Source organism: Equus asinus, chromosome 1 (assembly GCF_041296235.1).
Source record: "Equus asinus isolate D_3611 breed Donkey chromosome 1, EquAss-T2T_v2, whole genome shotgun sequence".
NCBI classification, from domain to species: domain Eukaryota; kingdom Metazoa; phylum Chordata; class Mammalia; order Perissodactyla; family Equidae; genus Equus; species Equus asinus.
Window position 1 is genome coordinate 199,279,262 of NC_091790.1, and position 20,789 is coordinate 199,300,050.

General features: G+C 36.1%; 1 protein-coding gene across 1 annotated transcript in view; it reads left to right on the plus strand.

The window, feature by feature from the left end:
* CNTNAP2 (contactin associated protein 2) overlaps positions 1-20,789 on the plus strand; it is a 1,870,188-nt gene that overhangs the window by 600,711 nt on the left and 1,248,688 nt on the right. Inside the window, exon 3 of the mRNA XM_014858430.3 lies at positions 18,707-18,900. Within this exon, the coding sequence (XP_014713916.1) occupies positions 18,707-18,900 (194 nt within the window). The remainder of the gene's footprint in view (positions 1-18,706; positions 18,901-20,789) is intronic.

Consider the following 20,789-nt stretch of genomic DNA (forward strand, 5'->3'; position numbering starts at 1 on the left):
AAGAATTCAGTAGATGTGATAAGTTAGATGATAGATGCCTTTAATCATAAAAAAATCTTGTATCTTTGTATAAAGTATAAATATCAGCCTATCCATACAGCATTATATTAAGTATTTTAAGTAAAATTTTACCTCCTTCCTAGCAACATGTACATTTGTAATTTTGCACAATTAGAATAAAAATTAAGAGCTAAATAAATATTAGTAATATAGTTAAGCATTTTTGTATCTTATATTTTTCCTCATTTGTTTACAATGCTGTTTTTCTCATGTTCTCTCGTTTTCTTTATTAACTTTAAATGTCCTTGTTGGTTCTCGTACTAGACAATTTTAATAGTTGCATTGAATTGGCAAGTTCTCTACTAAGGGATGATGAGAATAATTCATCTTTAACCCCAAATTCAAAATATAAGATGAGACAGTGCTACTAATGGAGCATGATGTTTTTCGCCTTTATTTCAGTACTAAACTAGTGACACTTCATTAATTTTTAAAGGGATCTGATTTGCCTATTAAGAAGTTCATAGAAGCCCTTTACTTTTCATTTCTTAAGAAGGCCAAAGAACTTTGCATAGTCCTCTCTGCTTAACGTGTTCTTTGGCCATTTTTCATTAAACAAAACCAAATTTGAAAACAAAACCACATTTGAAAACAAAAGATGAATGCTGTCAAGTGTTTAATTTTTCAGCAGTCTTTTATTTTAAATGTGTCTTAGAAAAAAATGTACATTGCATGGAGAAAGAAAGCACAGGCTTTGGAATCAGATTCATCAGAGTTCAAACTGAGTTCTGCCCTTTGTGCTGTGTGGCCTGGCCAGTCACCTCAACCCTCTAAGATGCTGTTTTTAAACACGTAAAATGGGAATTTGTAAAGGTAATCTATAAGTCTATTGTTATATCTTATATAGTCATTGAATGTAAACTTTTTTAATTAGTATTTTCTTTATGGGGATAAGACTAAAGATTAGCATCCCTGCTATTTAAAAAGCTCACACAATGGGATAAGAAAATCATTAAGACATCAGTAAGTAAATAGACAAAGACTATAAAGAGATTATTCACTTTGTAGTTTCATAATTAGTGTGTCTGTATGTTTGTGGAAGACACTGAACCTCACTAGTTGACACGCAGAAAGGTAAAACCACAGTGATAAACCCTTTTACAATTTAAAGTAACAATAATAACCAGAGTAGTAAAGATGTGAAATTTTATTCGATACCAATCCTGGACCCTATTATTCATGATTTTTATCTACTTTTAATCCATGTATATTTAGCTTCATATTCTGCTCTTTCCATAAATAGTTTGAAAATAATCTTTATTATTAATTATCTGTTGGTTACAAAGCGTTCTGTGCAATTACTTTGTCCAAGGTTCCCTGACTTTCCCCTATCTATGAAAATTTAGATGTTCCCAGTTTCAGTTGATTATGAACAGTGGTATATTGGAACAAAACTCATATATATGTGCACATATCTCTTTCTGTTGGAGAAGGGGTGGCGAGCAATCAGTTATTTCTATAGGAAAAAATATGCCAATGTTGGCAAGGTGGGGTTAGGAGATTGAAAGCAAGTTATATTTTGACTATTGAAAAAAGTGTGTTGCCACATTGCCTCAAAAAATAATATGGTTGACCAGTTCCTCTTTCTAGAAAAGCACTTATGTTTGATTTTCCACAGCATCACACTCTCCTAATTTTCTGTCTGCCTCACCTAGCATTCCTTTTTCTGTAAATAGTGATCAAACATTGACGTGTCCACTCAAGTCCTGGACTGTCCTCATTTCTCTTACTAGATCATCTCTTTTAATGTTATCTTTAAACATCATCCATATACTAATAGCTTCTAAATTTAAATCCTAATCCCCATCTTTGTCCTGAGATCCAGACATATATACAACCTTCTTGGAATCTTGACTTGAGTGTCTAGTAGACATCTTAAACTTAAAGCTTAAACACAACTCCTGTTTTTTCTTCTCCAAATCTGTTTCTCTAATAGTCTTTCCCGTCTTGGGAATTGCCACCAACACACTCTTAATTACCTGAAGCCAAAATATCTGGAAACCATCCTTGGTTCCTTCTTTTCCCTCGCCATTGCCACCAATAGCCCCCACCTAAAATCCAGTTCAGCAGCCTGCTCTGTCCATTCTCCCACCATTTACTTCACAATAGATCCACTGACACCAGAGCCTGAAACCAATTCACCTGTGATTTTTTTCACTTCCTCTATTAGCCTCTGCTCTCTTACAATTTATTCTTCATATAGCGATTATGGTGATATTTTGCTTCCAACATAAAAAAAGTCACGATTGTAATTTTATCAGAAGTTTCTAGATATTATAAGCAGTGTTCATGGAAAAATTCAGAGCATCTCATGCTTTCTAGATTACAAGAGAACATGTATGGTTTACATTGTGGTGTACACAGTATCTGACCTATATTAGGGCTGGTGGGTTGTGGGAATTTTTGTCTTCATAGTGATAAATTAGTAAATACAAAGCTGGTGTTCGTTTATAGCTTAAAATATGAAAATTCAATTTCCTACAACAATTGTTTTTTACAAACTGTGATTATCACAAATTAAAGATTACATTCTTGAGGAATTAATCAAAAACTGTCTAGTTAGCAATTGAATAACTTTATCTCTTGCTCCTTTGTTGTACGTCAGTAAATATAAAGAAAAATAGACAAAATAGACAGAAGGAAAAACACAGATTTTTCAGTTTATGTTAGACATTTGCCCCACCTGTCCTTTTCTCTAATACTGCTTATTGTTTTACTCCTACATTCACTGGGTTTTAGGGATTTTCTAATGAGACCTTTTGTGAATGAGATGGCTAACAACACAGTGAGACATTACTTATCAAAGTACTTATGCCAACAATAGTATGTCTTCTTGTTACATGGTTCCCCATCAAGTACCATTATGACTTTTAATTTTTATTGTGGCTGAATCAAAATTTTGAGGCTTGTCATTTAGACACCATATCCATGACGTAACACAAACATTTTTGTAACTAGCCTTGGGACCTGTCATAGACTAAATGTTCGTGTCCCCCCAAAATTCATATGTTGAATCGTAACTCCAGTATTTGGAGGCAGAGCCTTTGGGAGGTGAGTAGGTCATGAGGATGGTGCCCTCATGAATGGCATTAGTGCCCTTACAAAAGGCCGCAGAGAGATCCCATGCTCCCTCCACTATGTGAGGACACAGCAAGAAGATGGCCATTGATGAACCAGGAAGAAGGCTCTCACCAAACACCAAATCTGCCAACTCCTTGATCTCAGACTTCCCAGCCTCCAGAACCATGTGAAATACATTTCTGCTGTTTATAAGGTACCCATTCTATTCTGTTTTTATTTTAACAGCATGAACAGATGGAAGACAGGACCTATTTCTTTCTGATTCTAGTCCAATGTTCTTTCTGCTATAATATATTACCTCAATCTCAGGTTGTAGATAAAATTCAATTTTGAAGAGTCAAAATTAGTGGTGTGGTGGTCATGAAGACGTGTGAAATTTTTCATGAAAGTGGAAGATGTTAACCCTACGAATGTGTACAAAACATTTTGGGCTTTTGTTTTGTTTTGATATGGTTTTCAACATTTTTCTCTAAATTATTCCATTCCATTGCTAGAACAACCAATTTTAAGCTTGCACTATGGGAAAACCTATTAAAGAAGTTCTTCGAAAGGAGAAGTGATGGCTTTCTGTCTATGACGATAACGTTATAGAATACTGTACTGAAAACACCTGCATTTACAAGGCCCCTCTGTTACGTCTCTCTCTGTCTCCTAGTGTTTCCCTACTCATTCAGAGCTTAGGGAGGTGGAACTACTATAAATATTTTCTGTTTATATCAAAATACACCTACTACATTTTTGGTGAAATAGTTTTATGTTGCCAAGTATACAAATGCCAAAAATCTCCCCTATATTACAACAGATTCTGAAGTTACAGCAGATGTTTATTGAAAGAGCCTGCTATGTGCCATGCACTTTCATAGGGATGATGAGGATTGTAAGCATGAACCTGGGAATGACACAATACCTGCCATCCAGGCACTGGGGTTGCGATTGGAATGAGTAGTGTGCACAGAAAGTGCTGACCAAAGAGGAGGGAGTTGCTTACTACCCATGAGTTACGGGAAAGATCGTAGAACCCGCGAAAGACATTTGAGTTTGAACTAGAGGGTATGTTTACTATGGTTAACTATATTGATCTTGAGAATAATCTCTGTGTTTTCTCTCTAAACAAAAAATAGAACTAAAGCAGAGAAAGTCATTACAACCCATGTTTTCAAACATTTGAAATTGCTACATCATAGTTTGAGACTGAATGTACAAATATGAAAAGTAAATATATGAGGCAATTTTTCTCTTACTTCAAGTCAGTAGAAATATCTGTCTCAATTATCATGACATTTCACAGGAAAATGGCCTCATCTTTCTGTACTTTCATGTAGACCTAGCTTGAAAATCATTGCAAATTCAATAAGATATTTTCCTTATATTATTGCATAGCTCAATGACAATTTTGCATTCTTGCATGCATCATTGTATATATGAAATTAGTAAACATCAACTGACGATCATTGTACACACTGGCAGAAAATTTTGCATATAGGTTTGCATATATTATTTCCATATATCATTAATGTTATTGCATATACAATAAGAGATTTTGTTAATGCACAATGCGTGCATTTCTTTTTGGCTATTCTGCATTTCTACCAGCGATCTCTTTTATGGCAGAGCCTCTGCCCCAGAAAATAATGAGGCTTCAATAACGGAGTCCCTGTGGCAGATGGCATAGAGATATTATTTGCATCTCTAATTATTTTGTTAATAAACAATAAACTATATTTAGTTACCAGTGAGAACGTTTCCATTTTGTAAATGTGCCTCTGACTCTTTTCTTGCTTTTGTAAGGAAAACAATAATAAGTAACCAAACCTTATTTTGTACAAAATGCTAACTGGAGACCAGGTTTCAAGGATATAGATGAAAATCAACTTTAAAATTTACTTAATTTTAGCCATTTAGCCAAAAGCAGCAACAGAAGTTAAAGGGATTTTCTACTGTGACGAGTTAAATCTAAACTCTTAAAACTTTCACTTTGAATCATGCTTCCTCTCAGTCAAGTCTCCTGGGTACCTCTGGAGCAGACCACTGCCAGGATTCCCCATCCTCCATGGAATAATCGAGGAAGTCCTTGCTCATTTCCAGCTCCTCAGGGTCCCCTGTCCACTCCCCCTCCTGACCTGCATAGGCTGATTGCTTCCTGCCATGCTCTGGAAGTGACTGTGATAATGTTCACAGGACGGGCACACTAATACATGAGTAATAACTGCAGACCAAGTAAAACTGGTTAAAATTGAATTCTAAGTGACAGTTCTTTTCCCGGTTTTGTCCACTCTGAGTGCGAGAGTTTTGATGCAATCCAAGGACCTTTTGAAGATAAGGGCTAAAGATTTAATTTATGAAGATTTAATTGATGAAGGCAACCAAATTATTTTTAAGAATGAACAAATACCTATCCTTGAGTGAGAATCCACTTACTACACATTAAGCCAAGAATAATATTTAGAATAAATACAGTTAATGCCTTGACAAAAACATCCAGTTCCTCTTTACTAAAGATACAATGTGAATCACTAGTATTATTAAAAAATATTTTTTGTTACAGTTCAATTTATATTTGTCTTTTGTGATCTACGCCTTTCTTGCACGTGATAGAACTGGACCCAAGGATTTTGCCCTCTTGTTTCAGGGCTCTTGTTTTCAGAATGTCATTTATTTTTCCACTTGTCCATTCATGTATTCATTTATTATTTAATTAATTCTTGTATTCATTCATTTAACAGATATTTATTGGTACCTATTATGTCTAGGGAACCATGCTTGGCAGTAGTTATTAAATGATAAATAAAACTCAGTCCCTGACTTGAAAAGTTGATTATCTTGAGTTTGCTTATGCGCTTGTTCAGGATTTGTTTAAAGTCCGTGACTTATTTGATTTTTGCAGCTATGTCCTTCCTTCAGTCTTCCCTATAAACAGAGGTCAGATTTATTTAATAACCTAAGGATGATATTGTATATTTGACCTCTGAAGCCCTTATTAACCTATGAATTTACCTCCTCCACCCCCGCCAAACAATATTCTTTGTGAGCTACAAGGAGAACAATGTTTTTACTATTCTTTTTTTATCAGAAAGAATAACCCCTTGAGAATGATGACATTTTCTGGACAATGCCAGTGAATGTGCATTTAGCTAGAGCAGTTGGAAAACTGTTTCTAATTAACCATGTTGTTTAAAAAATTGTAGACATTAACAAAAATGCATGCCAGAGATGAAGAATACGGAATAAAGCAGTAGATTTGCAAACATAAAATTAACCTCTTGCCCACACAACCTTTAATTTTTTAAAATCATCTGAGTCAATGCTGGCCTCAGAGTAATGAACCCTTGGCCTTGATTGCGTTTAGAGGTCCTGTGGATAAAGAGATGCTGGGGTACAACGTGGAGCTCTTCAGCCTTTCTTACAGGCGAGGATCAAACAGCAGCTTCCTAGTAGCAGCGAAGAAGGAACAGGACTTCAGTGACTTTGACTTGGTTATATTTTCATTTGCCTTTATTTTTTCACACGGGAGACCTCATTTCTATGCACATTAAAAGTATATTAGATATCTCTTTTTTCCCAGTAATAAAGTCTTTATTAAATAATGAATATTTTTGTACATTCTCCAAATAAATAAATTGTATCCTCAAGTATAAAAGAAACAGGTCTAGTAAAAATTGCTTAAAAAATTCTGAAAAAAATCCCATAATGGCTTGCATATAGAAGTGCTCTATGAATATTTGCTGAATGAATAAACTAGGGGAGTTATTCATAGTAAAAATGGAAATGACCAGACTCTTTAATAATAAAAGTTATATATAGTCAAATGTTACTTAGCAATAGTATAAATAATATCCCCCCGATGTTAATAAAATAGATCAACCAAAACTTGGGTAATAACTGTTAGTTTTAAGGCAATAAGAAATAGAAACCACTTGATAATGAATTCAGTGTAATAGTTTGCATTTCATTGCAACTTTCTTTATAAATGAAATTAAATGGCATTTGGTCTAATCTCCTATCCTATATAAAATTTTCTTCTAAAGAAATTCTTATTATCCAGCATTCACTTGAATGTCTCTCGTAATGGAGAGTTCACTATTTTTTGTGATAATCCATTCTATTATTGGTGTTATCTATTTTAATGTTTTAAAAATTGTTACATTGAAATCTGACTAGCTATAACTTTAACCTTCTTCTCCTAATACCGCCACCTGAAGTAACACACACACACACAAAGTCTATTTTCTCTTGGTCATAGTATTGCCAGGGCATTTTGAAGATAAGATCATACATCATTTACACCGGTTGGTAAGTAAATTTAAAACTTACAGGGCAAGTAAATGTTCAAGATTTTCTAATCGAACTTAATTACCATTATTTTGCGTTATACTGGTGTGCAGATGTTCATTTTCACTCCGTCGCCTGGGTCCTCACCTGTGAGGATTTGTTATTTGTGATGGAATAGATGTTGCATGTGGCTTCTATGCAGAACACGAAGCTGATCACATTAGTTTCAACTGCTATCGAGCCTTCGTGCAGCTTGAGGCAGTATAGTTCTTGTGTCTGGCTTTTGTTGTTTCTATCTTTTCTTATATAGCTAGTGCTTTTTAGTCCTGCTCAAGAAATCTTTACTAACCCCAAGAATATGATGTTATTCTCTTATGTTATCTAGAAGCTTTAATGTTCTACTTTTCACAATTAGAGCTATACATTTTTAACTTGATTTTTGAGTATAATATAGGGCAGCGTCATACTTCACTTTTTCCTGTGTGGCTACTCAATTGACCCTGAATATATTATTGAAAAAATACCTCCTTTCTCTACTATTCCCCTGTGCTACCTTTGTCATAAATTAAGTGCTGATATACACCTGCAGACATGTGGTTTTGCTTGAAGAATCTCTATGTTGTTTATTTGGTCTACTTGTCTATCCTAGCACCCGTAACATTTATGTCTTAATTTGCAATAATTTTATAATAAGTCTTGGTATCAACACAATAAGGGTAGTTATCACGAAAATGCAAAATAAACCCACAAGGAACCAGAACGTCTAAACTAAATTTAAAAGAAAAAGGCTGACAACACCAAATTTTGGCAAGGATGTGGAACAACAGAAACTCTCATGACACTACTGGTCCGGGGAGAGGGTGTCAAAATCGACTCAGCTACTTTGGGAAACTGTTTTGGAAAATTGACTAAATTTGAAAATACACAAATTTTTGGATTCATAATTTCACTCCTGGGCATATACCCAGCAGAAATGTACATATAAGCGCTAAAAACATGAACACGAATGTTGCTGGCAGCATTGTTCATAATAGCTCCAAATTGGAAATATCCACATGTTCAACGCTGGAATGGATAAATGAAGAGTGGTATATTATACAATGTAATACTAGGAAGCAAAGGAAATGAGAGATCTACTGCTGCGTACAACCACATGAATGAATCTCTGAGGCAGTTCATCCGGGAGGAGAGAGGTGACCATTTCAGAAAAGGACATGATGAGAGCTTATGAGTTACTGGCAATAGTTTCTTTATAGATATGTGTGGTGATTACATGGTTACGTTCATTTTGTGATAATTCCTAATATTGTATGCTTGTGATTTCTTCATTTTTCTATTTACATGTAAAGCCTTAATAAAAATATATCAAAAATGCTTTGAATGTAATACTGAAAATATAGTTAGATGCCATAATTTCAACGCTATATTATCCATAAAGTAAATTAAGGTTGCGCAATTATGTCTAAGCATTAGACACCCTTAATCATGAAATTGACATTGCATTTGTTCATAACGGGCATCTTAGTTTATTGCTGATGTTAAAACAAATTGTACTAGTACAAGCTCAGATTTTCAGCCAGTCAAAAACATTTTATATCATAATTCACTTAGTTATCCTATTTGGTCTCTTTTCCAGTTTTATGTAATTGACAAATTTCATAAGCATGTTTTCCATGCCTTAGATAATAAAAATATTAAAAATGACAGTATACAGGACGAAAGCTTGTGACATGTCATTAGGGAGCTCTCTTCCAGTTGACATAGTCATTAATCAACATATTTGGGGCATAATTATTAACCATTTTTGAATTTACCTAAAACTGTTATCTCCCAGACCACATTTTACCACTTTATGTTTATCAGAGATATTGCCAAATGCTTTGCTAAAATTAGTTGGAGATACATCTATGGAATTTTCTGTCTTCTATTAAACAAGAACGTGATCAAAAAGAGAAATTCTTTTAGCCCACCAACCGCACCTCCAGTATCACCAAGCCCCCATTTCCCTTTTATTCTAGATGTTCATAACCCACACATCAGATTTTGAAAAAGAGCTTTCTTGTCTATTTTGTTCTAGATTTACTAAGTCCCTTGTTTTTGAAAAAAAAAATTGGGGGGCCTATCTTTCTTTCTCTGGCAGCTCTTTTGATAAATATTCAAGGAAGCTAGATTACATTTATGAACAGTGCCAGTCTTCTGGCAAATAATCTAAATGTTTCAAAAAAGTTCAGCAGCTCTGCTTCTCTTATCATGTCCTAACATGTCTCAGAAGGTAATTCCCTCTGCTCAGTTATTAGTTCTGCTACTCTCAGAATGATGTGAAAGCTGTTGTCCTTGTTAGAGAAAGTAGGAACGGCAGACAAGCCGTTCCATCTTCTTGTCACCTAATAATATCTGATATAATCACATCTTCCTTCTGTTTTGTTTCAAAATATACTTTAATACTCTTTCGTTTTAACTTTGTTTTATATAAGCATTAATTCATCCCATATTTTAGGAATGACAATGGCACTGCCATTTTCACTTCTCTAGCTCGTGACAATTGTTAATTAATGGCCCTGGCTCTCTTTTCTCACTACTTCCAATCAACAAATACCTATATTTGGTTGAAGCTTACTTTACTTTTTACTCTACTTCTAGGTAGGCCACATGCCAGACCTTCTAGCTGTTTATGTGTTTATGTCCCACTGTAAATAAAATCTGAGCTCATTAGCAAGCAAATTTTAGCACTTAAGATGCCAGCTATTTTTTCTTTGTCAATGAGATATCTCTCACTTGTGTGCTTAAACTTTGTTTTTTTAAATGTCACATTTCATCAATCTTACTACTTTAGACCAGCTTTCATTTGCGCCTCATAATACGGTTTTCATAGTACGCTCACATTACATATGCTGTTCAATGTTCAGAGGGCCTGTCAATTCAGAATCATGTCTTTCTTTGCTTTTTCAGTTTTCAAAAAATTTCAATCATTACTTCTTCAAATGTTTACATACTATGTGTTTGTTTTATTCTAGAATTTTTGAACTTATCGTTGAAATTCCCATTTATCCTCCATGTCTGTTTACTCTCATAAATTTTTACAACTGTATTGATGTATCATTGATGTCCGCTAATACGTGCATATTTAAGTTGGACAACTTGATTTGACTTTTTTTTCCCAAGGAAGGTTAGCCCTGAGCTAACATCCGTGCCAATCTGCCTCTATTTTTTAGTATGTGGGCCACCAGCACAGCATGGCTGCTAACAGAACAGTGTAGGTTTACGCCTAGGAACTGAACCCAGGCTGCTGAAGTGGAGTGAACTGAACTTAACAACTAGGCCACTGGGGCCAGCCCTTGATAATTTTTATATACGTATACACCTATGAAACCATCACCACAATCAAGATAATAAAGATATCTATCACCCCTAGAAGTTTTCTTTTGCCACTGTGTAATACCTTCCTCTCCTCTCCATGTCCCCCATCTTCAAGCAACTGCTGATCTACTGTTCCTATGTATCAGTTTGCATTTACTAGAAGTTTATATAAATGGAATTGTACAGTATGCATTCTTTTTTCCTGGATCCTTTGACTCGGCATAATTATTCTAAGATAAATCATGTCATGTGTATCAATGCCCCTTCCTTTTTATTGCTGAATAGTATTCCATCATATGGATATATACACAATTTGTCTATTCATTCAGTTGTTTATGGACATTTGGGTTGTTTCCAGTTTTGAGCTATTACAAATAAAGCTACTGTGAACATTCATGTACAGGACTTTCTATGTTCACATGCTTCATTTTCTTTTGGGAAAATACCAAGGAGTGGTGTGATGGTAAGTAGTACAGAGCATGAGTACCTTTAGCCATTCAGATGATTCTTTGCCCAGATTTGGATAGTTTCTTCCTATCATATGCTCATCATTACTCAGCTGATGACTCAGTGGGGACCCCCTGCTGCTCTTTAGAATTATCCCTCTATGCATCTCTTTCCTTTGCTGCTCACTCTTGCCATCTTGGTCTCCCCAGCTCCCAGCTCTATCTTCTCAACTCAGGGATTCTGCCAGGTTCTGCCTGGGTTCTTCCCTGTGTCTCAGCCTGGAAACCTTTTCAAAACGGGAAGCTGGGGAAGTGGGTTCACTCCATTCATGTCCTGTATCTCAGGGATCACAGCCCTTTCTTGCTTCATATCTTATGTCTTGGGAACTGTTCTTTCATATATTTTGTCTGCTTTTTCATTGTTTCAGGTGGGAAAGTAAATTCAATTCCTGTTACTCCATCTTGGTTGGAAGCAGAAGTTCTCCAACTCTAACACATTTTGTGTTTTCTATGTTGACTTCAATATTACTTTTCAGCTGAGCGATTATTTCTTAGATAATATCTTATTTGTGGATTTTCCCCGATGAGGTTTTTTTTCCTATCAGTGACTAAATTTTTCATTTCTAAGATTACTTTTGGTTCTTTTTAGTATTGTCTATAAATATTTTACTTCTCCCTGTTGTATCTGATCATTACTGCTATTTTTAATGAATAACATTACTTATTTTATACTTTCGAGAACATACAGCATATGTATTTCACCTGCTCCTCAATTGCTATTACATCTGGAGTTGGTGTGCATTGAACATTTGACTTTGTTAGCTGACTTTGTGGCATTTGCTTTCTTTCTCGTGATTTTAAATTTTAGTCTGCACATTTTTTCCTTAAATTATATTTATTTATTTATTTATTTATCTTTTGAGGAAGATTAGCCCTGAGCTAACATCCGTGCCCATCTTCCTCCACTTTATATGTGGGACGCCTGCCACAGCATGGCTTGCCAAACAGTGCCATATCCACACCCGGGATCCAAACTGGCGAACCCCAGGCCGCTGAAGCAGAACGCGTGAACTTAACTGCTGGTCCACCGGGCCGACCCCTGCACATTTTTCTTGACAGGCAGGTGCACTCCAGCTTGCTCTCTCCTTTTCTCTCTCTCTCTCTCCCTCTTTCTCTCTCTCTCTCTCTCTCTCTCCCTCTCTCTCTCTCCCCCTCTCTCTCCTCCTTGTCTGCCCTAAATTTTTGTGACTTTTCTACTCAACTCTCCAGATCGCCAGTCCAGAAGCACATCTTACGTGGATGATCCTGTGCCTTTGCCTGGCAGTGTTTTTAGGGACTCATAGGTCCAGTCACCGAGCCAGTGGGTGCCTTTCCTTAGCTCAGGTATGCCTGTTTTGTAACATCTTTGGACACACAGCCTCATATAAGCCATATCTCTAAGTCGGTAAGCAGCTGTTTTCAGTCTCTTTTCACAGGCAAGCTAGTCCTGGACTGGTTTGGTTTTCAGCCATGACCCAAGCTTCCTTTCTCTGACACACACAGCAGACTTACATTCACGGATATTCCCCAATATTCCCAGATGCCCGCTGCCTCTGTGTGTTCCCAGGCCCCGACTCCAGCAGACCTCAGCTTCAGTCCTACTCATTGCTGTGCTTTTTGGTTGCATTTCTTGCACATGGAGATGCTTATCTTATTTTTGATCCTGGCTATGTCTTTTCAATTTTCTTTTTATCTATCTTATCTAAAACTATTGGGCATTTAGAACAGAAGGCGGCTACAAAGCCTGAACTAATAAGGCTATCTTGCCTGAAAGTCTTCTTTTCAATTTATTCTTTTCATCTGATACATATTTCTCAACCAGTTGTTAAGGTAGTTCTATCCTTAATTGAACTTTTTTCCCACCTTTTTCTTATAAATTAGAATCTAGGCTTGTAGTCTCTGATAGCGTTACAACCACCCACTTGGGCATTATCTTTATTCAGGAGCCATCTATCACTAGAAAAGAAACTGTACACTCTCTCTTGAACCATCCACCAAGTTCTTCTTTTCTCTCAGAGATACTAATTTACAAATTACAAAGCAGAAATGACTATCACAGTTGTAAGCTATAGAGTACTAGTTTCATCCATTTCTCCAGATTCTCTATTACAATTTATCACTCAACCCCAGCAGAGTCGTCATCTAGAACACAACTACTGTGTATCTTTATAGTTCAAACACACATACACACATGTGCACACGTGCATGATGGGGGAGAGATGTGTGTATGTGAGAGAGGTGAGGATAAAAAGAAGAGAGAGAGAGGGAAGGATAGAGGGGGCTTGAAGGGGAGAGAGAGAGGGAGAAAGAGAGAGGGAGAGAAGGAGCAGCATCCTTATTGTTTAGGAAATAGTAAGAGTTTTATATAAGCATTCATCTTTCAAGTCACTTTATCAACTTATTAATTATCTACTAGATATTTTTGGCTCTATTATTTCTAGATAAGATCTCTTCTTAAGTCTTCTTAGATGCTAAGAGTTAGGGCTATTCAATGTCACCACCTCCTCTACTCCTCTTCAATTTTCCACTTATTTTCTTTGAGCTACCGCAACATCCACTGTGAACATTTTTGCCCTCTTTCTTACACTCCCTACAATAGATTGGGGAGCATTTCTGATCTCTTATATACCATTTTCCAGAAGTTTTTTGTGATGAGAGAGGTATCATTCTTAATCCTTGGATCGATAGAGGTTACACATTTCACAAGCCAAATGAACAAAGTAGTCAACTTCCCCAAATTATGTTGCCTGATAGATCAAAGAGAAACGGAAACTTCTCATCGATCTTTCCACCGTGTTCCTCGTGAAAGCCTGACATTTGCCCTCTCCTTGAGGTTAATCACTATTCTCTCCACATATACGTCTGCTAAGGAATAAGGTTTATATTTTCACTGCTTTTAGACTTTTGCTTCCCTTAAAGTTGACAATAAATTCTATTTTTTTAGGTAATGAGATAAATGGAACTAAGTAGCTGTATGTTAATTGCCACCTTATTGAAAAATTGTAATGCAACAAAAAATGGGTTGCAAGGAAATTTATTCTGGAATATTTATTTACAGGACTAGTTAGGGGAATATTGTAAATTGCACCAATCAGTTGCACATGTTTTCCCCATTTCGCTCATTGTAATAATTGCATATTTACTTCAATGACCAAATCACCCTGTTTCTTTTAGTAACACATAGATAGAACTTTGTATGTATTTGGCTATAGAATTTCTCCAAATCTTGGAACTATAGATCTAACAGATAAAATATATTTATGGTCTCTCCATGACTGGGTATATTGTTATCCCAAAATTCATCTACAGATCCTGCAAAATTTTACAGAATTCTAAGTAAAGTAAGCATGTGGATGATATATGACTATAAGGAATGTTAGACAGTACACTAGGAGAAAAACAGCATATAAATAACAAAGTGCAAAGCAGGGACAACTACCCTCTATTGTTAGTAAGGAAATTATAAGGAAAGTGGTTACAAAGAGGTATTGCAGGCTGGATTCCCCAGGATACAAATTCTGAGATGGAGAAGAGTGTGTAGGAAATTTTTTAGAGTGCTTTCAGGATGAAAACCTGTAGAAAGGAAGGGAATGGAGCAGAAATAGGCAGAAGGAGAAGCTGAGACGCAGCGCAGTCTCGGTGGAAGCTGCTGCTAATTCTGCAGGGAGTTCCGACACCACGAGGACCCTTCACAGTTTTCCCAAGTTGGAGGCGAGGGTACTGGCCCTTTATAGCCCCTAGTCAGCCAGTCATTGCATCTGTACAGTCCTAGGAAGGGATGTGGCCTTGGGTAAAATGCCTCTTTTTTACCCAGGGAGGGGAATTACAGCTAGCTACTGTCTTGTGGCAGCACCCTGAATAGCTGAGAGAGTAAGGCTTCCAGTCACAAAGGAGGACCTGAACAGCGCAACACAGCATCCCCTGCAGAGGTGATATTTAAAGTGACTGTGGTGATCCTTGAAAGTGGAGTAGTAATTTCCCAGGCCCAGTGGAGAGAGGGTGTGTGTGGGTGTAGAGGGTGTGTTCCAAGTGTGTCTTTTGTGTGTGGAGATGTGGGTGGCTTATTTCTAGAGGCAATGGGGATCAATTGAAAAGCATTGAACGTGGATTAAATATGATTAGATTTGCATTTTAGAAAGATCATTCTTATAGAAGTGTGGATTGAAGACATAAGAGACTAGAGACAGAGGAAGTCATTATTATGTAGTTATACACACATTCTATAGATAGCACATATGTACATATATATATATATATATACACACACATACACTATATGGACAAATCTTTTCTAAGTGTTTTCGGAGGTATAATTTAGATTTTAAATTTTCATCTTTCTTTTAGAGTTTGATCTTGGGCGGGGCTGACAAACTACAGCTCTCTGGCCAGTCACCTGTTTTTATTAATAAAGTTTTATTGGAACATAGCCACACTCTGTTTATGTATTGTCTGTGGCTGTTTCCTGCTACAACAGCAGAGTTGAGTAGTTGTAACAGAGGTAGATTACCCTGCAAAGCCTACAAGATTCAATATTTAACCCTTGACAGAATCTAGGGTTTACCACCTTCAAGTAATACTGCGTCACTTCATATGTAACATAAGGATGTCCGTGCCCTATATTTTTTCTCCTAGACTCCTATCCTTTGTGCTACTACACTCATACATTTTACTTCTACATCTGTTGTAAACCCTCCAATTCATTGTTACTATTTTTGTTTTAAACGGTTATCTTTTAAAGAAATTTAAAGTCATTAACAGGTATTTATATTTACTGATATTTTTACCATTTTCAGCATTCATTTCTTCCTGTGGATATGGGTTTCTATATGGTAAAATGTTCTTAAAGCTGAAAAATTTACATTTCTCGGTACATACCTATTGGTGATGAATTCTCTCAGCTTTTGTGCTAAATATCATTATGTTTTTTTCATGTTTAAAGGATATTTTTTTTCTGGATATAGAATTTTAGGTTGACAGCTTTCTTTGCTTTTCCTCACTTCGGATATGTTGTTCCATCGTCTTTCGGCTTGTATTGTTTCTGCTAAGATGTTACTGACCTCTGAGTACTTTTAAGATTTTTCTCTTTAGCTTTGTTTTTTACCACTTGTTTATGACACACCTTAGTGTATTTTTCTTTGTGTTTGTCTTGCCTGGAATTCAATGAATTTCTCAGCTATCTGGGTTTATGTTTTTCAACCATTATTTTTCAAATGTATTTTTTTCTGCCCCAATCTCTACCTTCTCTGCTTTTCGTACTCCATTTACAAGATTGTCAGGACACTTAATATTATCCTACAGGTTACTGGAGTGTTGTTCATTTTTAAACCTTTTTTCCCCTCCAAGCTTCAGTCTGGTTTATATGGCCCTGCATTTAAGTTCACTAATGTTTTCTTCTCAGTTTCTAGTCTGCTCTTAAGCCCGTCTGGTAAATTTTTTATTTCACATATAATTTTCAGTTGAAAAACTTCCATTTTGTTCTCTTTTATTGTTTCATTTTTTTCTTCAATATTTATATATTTTTTAAGATAATGGAACTAATTTATAATCTCTGTTTTAAAGTCTTGGTCTGCTAATTTCATCATCTCTGTCATTTTTCAGTCTATTTGTATTGACTGACTTTTCTCTGGTAATGAGTCATATTTTCCTGCTTCCACAAATATCTAGAATTTTTAAAAATTTTATAAAATAGATGCTATCTTGTTGAGTTCATAAACTTTCATGGCTTTTCTTAATGGAGTGTTGAGTTTTGTTCTAGCAAGGAGTTAATTTACTTGTGGATCAGATTGATCTTTTTTCAGACTTGTTACCAACCTTTGTTCAGATGTGTCCAGAGTGGCCCTTATTTTAGCATTAAATTATTCTAATCCCTTTCTGGGATCTCTACTGAATGAGTAGGCTTGCTCAATGAGTTCTCACAATCTTACCTAGTCTGAAATCAAACTACCCCAGCCTAGTGTATCCTCTGGTTGTTCATTTCAGAATTCTCTTCATCTGGTCTTGTGGAGTCTTGGTCTGCAAATATATAGCTTAATATTCACCTAGAATCTGGATTCCAGAGATTCATTGGTGATCTTTTGCAGATGTCCAGAGCTCTTTCTCTGCACAGCTGCCCCCTCTGTGGTACTCTGTCCTACAAATGCCAGCTTCCTCAGTAGCTTCAATTCTGATCTGTCTCCCTGTCAGTGATGCTGCTGTAATCTGTTTAGGATATTCTTCCGTGTGTCACAATCCGGAAAGTGAACCAGGCAGAAAGCCAGGAAGCTGGCAGAGCTCACCTCATTTGTTTATCTTCTCTCATAGATCAGGGTCCTGCACTGTCTGTTGTCTAAGCCCTAAAAAGGGTAATTTTATACATTTGTCAATTTTGTAATTTTTTTTATGGTGGGAAAGCTATTCTATCATAGCTAAAAGCAGAAATAAGCCATATAAACATCATTAAATGAATGATTATCTGTGATGATTTACAAAATGACTTTTATTAGCATAGTCCTCATAGAATAAATGATTTTATCGTCAGCCTTTAAATTCCTTATTTGAAAAGTGATGCATATATTTTGAAATACTGTACACTGGATAATTTATTGAACATTTTTCTATCATTTACTCCCATTAGTAGCCAAACTCACTCAAAAAATTATATTGCCTCTTAGCACTAAGCATTATGCCATATTTTCTTTTATGTATATATTGCAACCATAGTTATTTTACATACTGCTATAAATTGTCTTTTTGTTCTATGTTATGTATGTGCTGTATTTCTAATAAATATTTTTGCATTCTTACTATTTGCCAATTATTATGTTTTACCAAAAGAAGTTTCACTTCATTTAGTAACTCATTTTTTTCCCCAGAAATGTGGTTATCAAGAGTTATTGGTTGTATATCTCCTAAGTGTTAGTAAATATATTGCCTGATTAACTATATAGCTCAGTTCTCATCTGTATAAGGGCTTAATGTAGACTAGGTCTCATATTACAAGCTACTAGTAGGCAGTGAATTCTGAATTTTTTAAAGCAAAATATATTTTAGAGTTGTATATAATTGCTTTTTGTTTCATTTATAATCTACTAAAAGATAAAATCCCACATGAGGAATTGATTGTTACATATTTTTTTCCTAGTGATTTTTAGTTGAAGAATTCATGGTAAATTGATCAACTTTCAGCCAATTAGACTTTGACATGTACTAATAAGATCTAATTGAGGAATTATGAAGACATTTGCTCAGGAGAAAATGAGCACATAATTACGCCATAAAGAGGTTAGAGTATCAATGTTACCCAGCTGGAAGAATATTAGTTGACGTCTCAGTGGCATCTATAAAGGACACTTCATAGTATATCTGTGAAATATAGCACTGCCAAGGCCAATTCAAAGATGTAGAATAATCCATTGTCAATTATAGTAGTCCAACTTTAAATATACATTTTCCCATCTTGCCTCCACTGTCTTCAGGTGCTGGGGGATGGTCTCCATCTGACAGTGACCATTATCAATGGCTTCAGGTTGACTTTGGCAATCGGAAGCAGATCAGTGCCATTGCAACCCAAGGAAGATACAGCAGCTCGGACTGGGTGACCCAATACCGCATGCTCTACAGTGACACTGGGAGAAACTGGAAACCTTATCATCAGGATGGGAATATCTGGGTGAGTAATTGTCAGAAAGGCAAAGACACAGAATTGAGTTTCAGATGTTTAAAAATGGTAGAGGACTCACATTTTAAAATAGTACTGGTTCTCACTCGGAGGTGTATGCACTTGTCATTACTTGTCTATTAAAAACCATTGAGAAGAGATATAAATGTATACATATTTAGCTGTTGTTGTTAACTGAAGAAACAATTTCCTCAGGCTGCAATTTGTATCCAAGCCTAGGAAAATGAGTCTCAGTCTGGGCTATACATATGAATTACATGAGTTGTTTTAAAGTATGCGGATACCAGCTATGCCCAGACCAATTACATTAGAACCACATAAGTAGAAAATAGATTAATGATACTGATAACTTTTTAAAGACAGAGGTCTTCAATTTGAGTAAAATAGTGAAATGATAAGGAAATAATTTAGAGGAATAGGAACAGTGGTATATGGTAAAGAAAGAAAATTCCTATATGACAGTAGACGTTTAAACCCTTATGGATCTATATTTACTTTATTCTTTTCTTATGAGAGAAAAATATAAAGTTTAACCCATTACTCTTAAGATATTTCAATTAAATTGGGAAGTTGTGTGTATTTAATCAACTATTTACCACACTTGAATAAATATTTTACAATACTAAATTTTGAGGAATCTATTCTAGTTTAATTATTTTAGAAAGCAACCATAACCAAAATCAAGAAAAGCCATCAATATTAAACAAAAAGATGGAGGAGGAAATTTGCTTTAAAAATTGTGTCCTTCACTGCATTAGGCAGAGTGCTGGGGATTTTCAACCTGATCAGGGCCCACTTTTGGAGAATTTATATTTTAAAAGTCCCCAAGTAATTTTCGTGAGTAGCCAGTCGAGAGTTCCCACCTTGGGGAGGTGGTCATTTCTGTAGCAGGATCAAATGATAGTAACCTTCATGTGAAATAAGGACATAATGTCTTGACCATAAAAAGTGTGTATGCTAGAATATGTGACCGAACACAAACATGGTTCATCCACCTGCCACACAGGAAGGGCCAAAAGAAAAAAAACCGGGACGCCAGGCTTGTGGCTAGGAAGGGGGTTTTTATTTTGGGTGATGTCAGCCTGGAGATGAGAGTAAGCACTCAAATTCATCTCCCTGAAAGACTAGGGGTTTAAAGGTTGTGAGGAATGTGACTATATGCAGGGAAAGGAGTGGCAAGATAAGGGACTCTGCAGGTGAGCATCCTTGATTGTCTGTTTCTCTGCTGAATGGTGGATTCCAGTGCCAGGAAGCCAAGGAGTGGGGGTCTGGGAAACTTCAGTTTCTTGATATTCTCTGGACATCAGTTCTCCTGCAATAAATTTCAAGGACCTGTAATTAGCCAAAACTTCAGTATGAGGCCACCTGGGCTTTAACAATTTATAACTTTTATTTGCGTTGTGCGAGGAGAAGGCCAGGGCTCTAATCTCAGCCCTAGTTTCCTGCATATGTGAAGCTCAGGGATACAAAGGTTAAAGAAAATGATATCTACGTATGAATGTAACTAAAGAAGCTGGGAAAGGGGATGGGCGCTTTTGGTTTTACCCCATATATGTTGGGTTCAATGTAGGGGAACAAATATCAAGGCTGGTATCAAAGAACCATCCTCAAGGGGAGCTGATTTGGAAATATATAAGCCAAATGGGGTTGGGGGGCGGGGTGAGGCTCAGGAGTACCAGTGTTGGATGATGGCAGACTGCCGAGTGCCTCTCTGTAGACAAAATGGTTTGGATCTGCTGAATGTGACATTCCTGAGGAATCCAGGAAAACATTAGTTATTTTCTCATCAAGGAGAGAAGGAACAGTTTGGACAGAGAACTTAAATCTTCTGCTAACAAGTCGTTCTCTCCTTTGGTACTGACTGGCTACTGATTAGCATG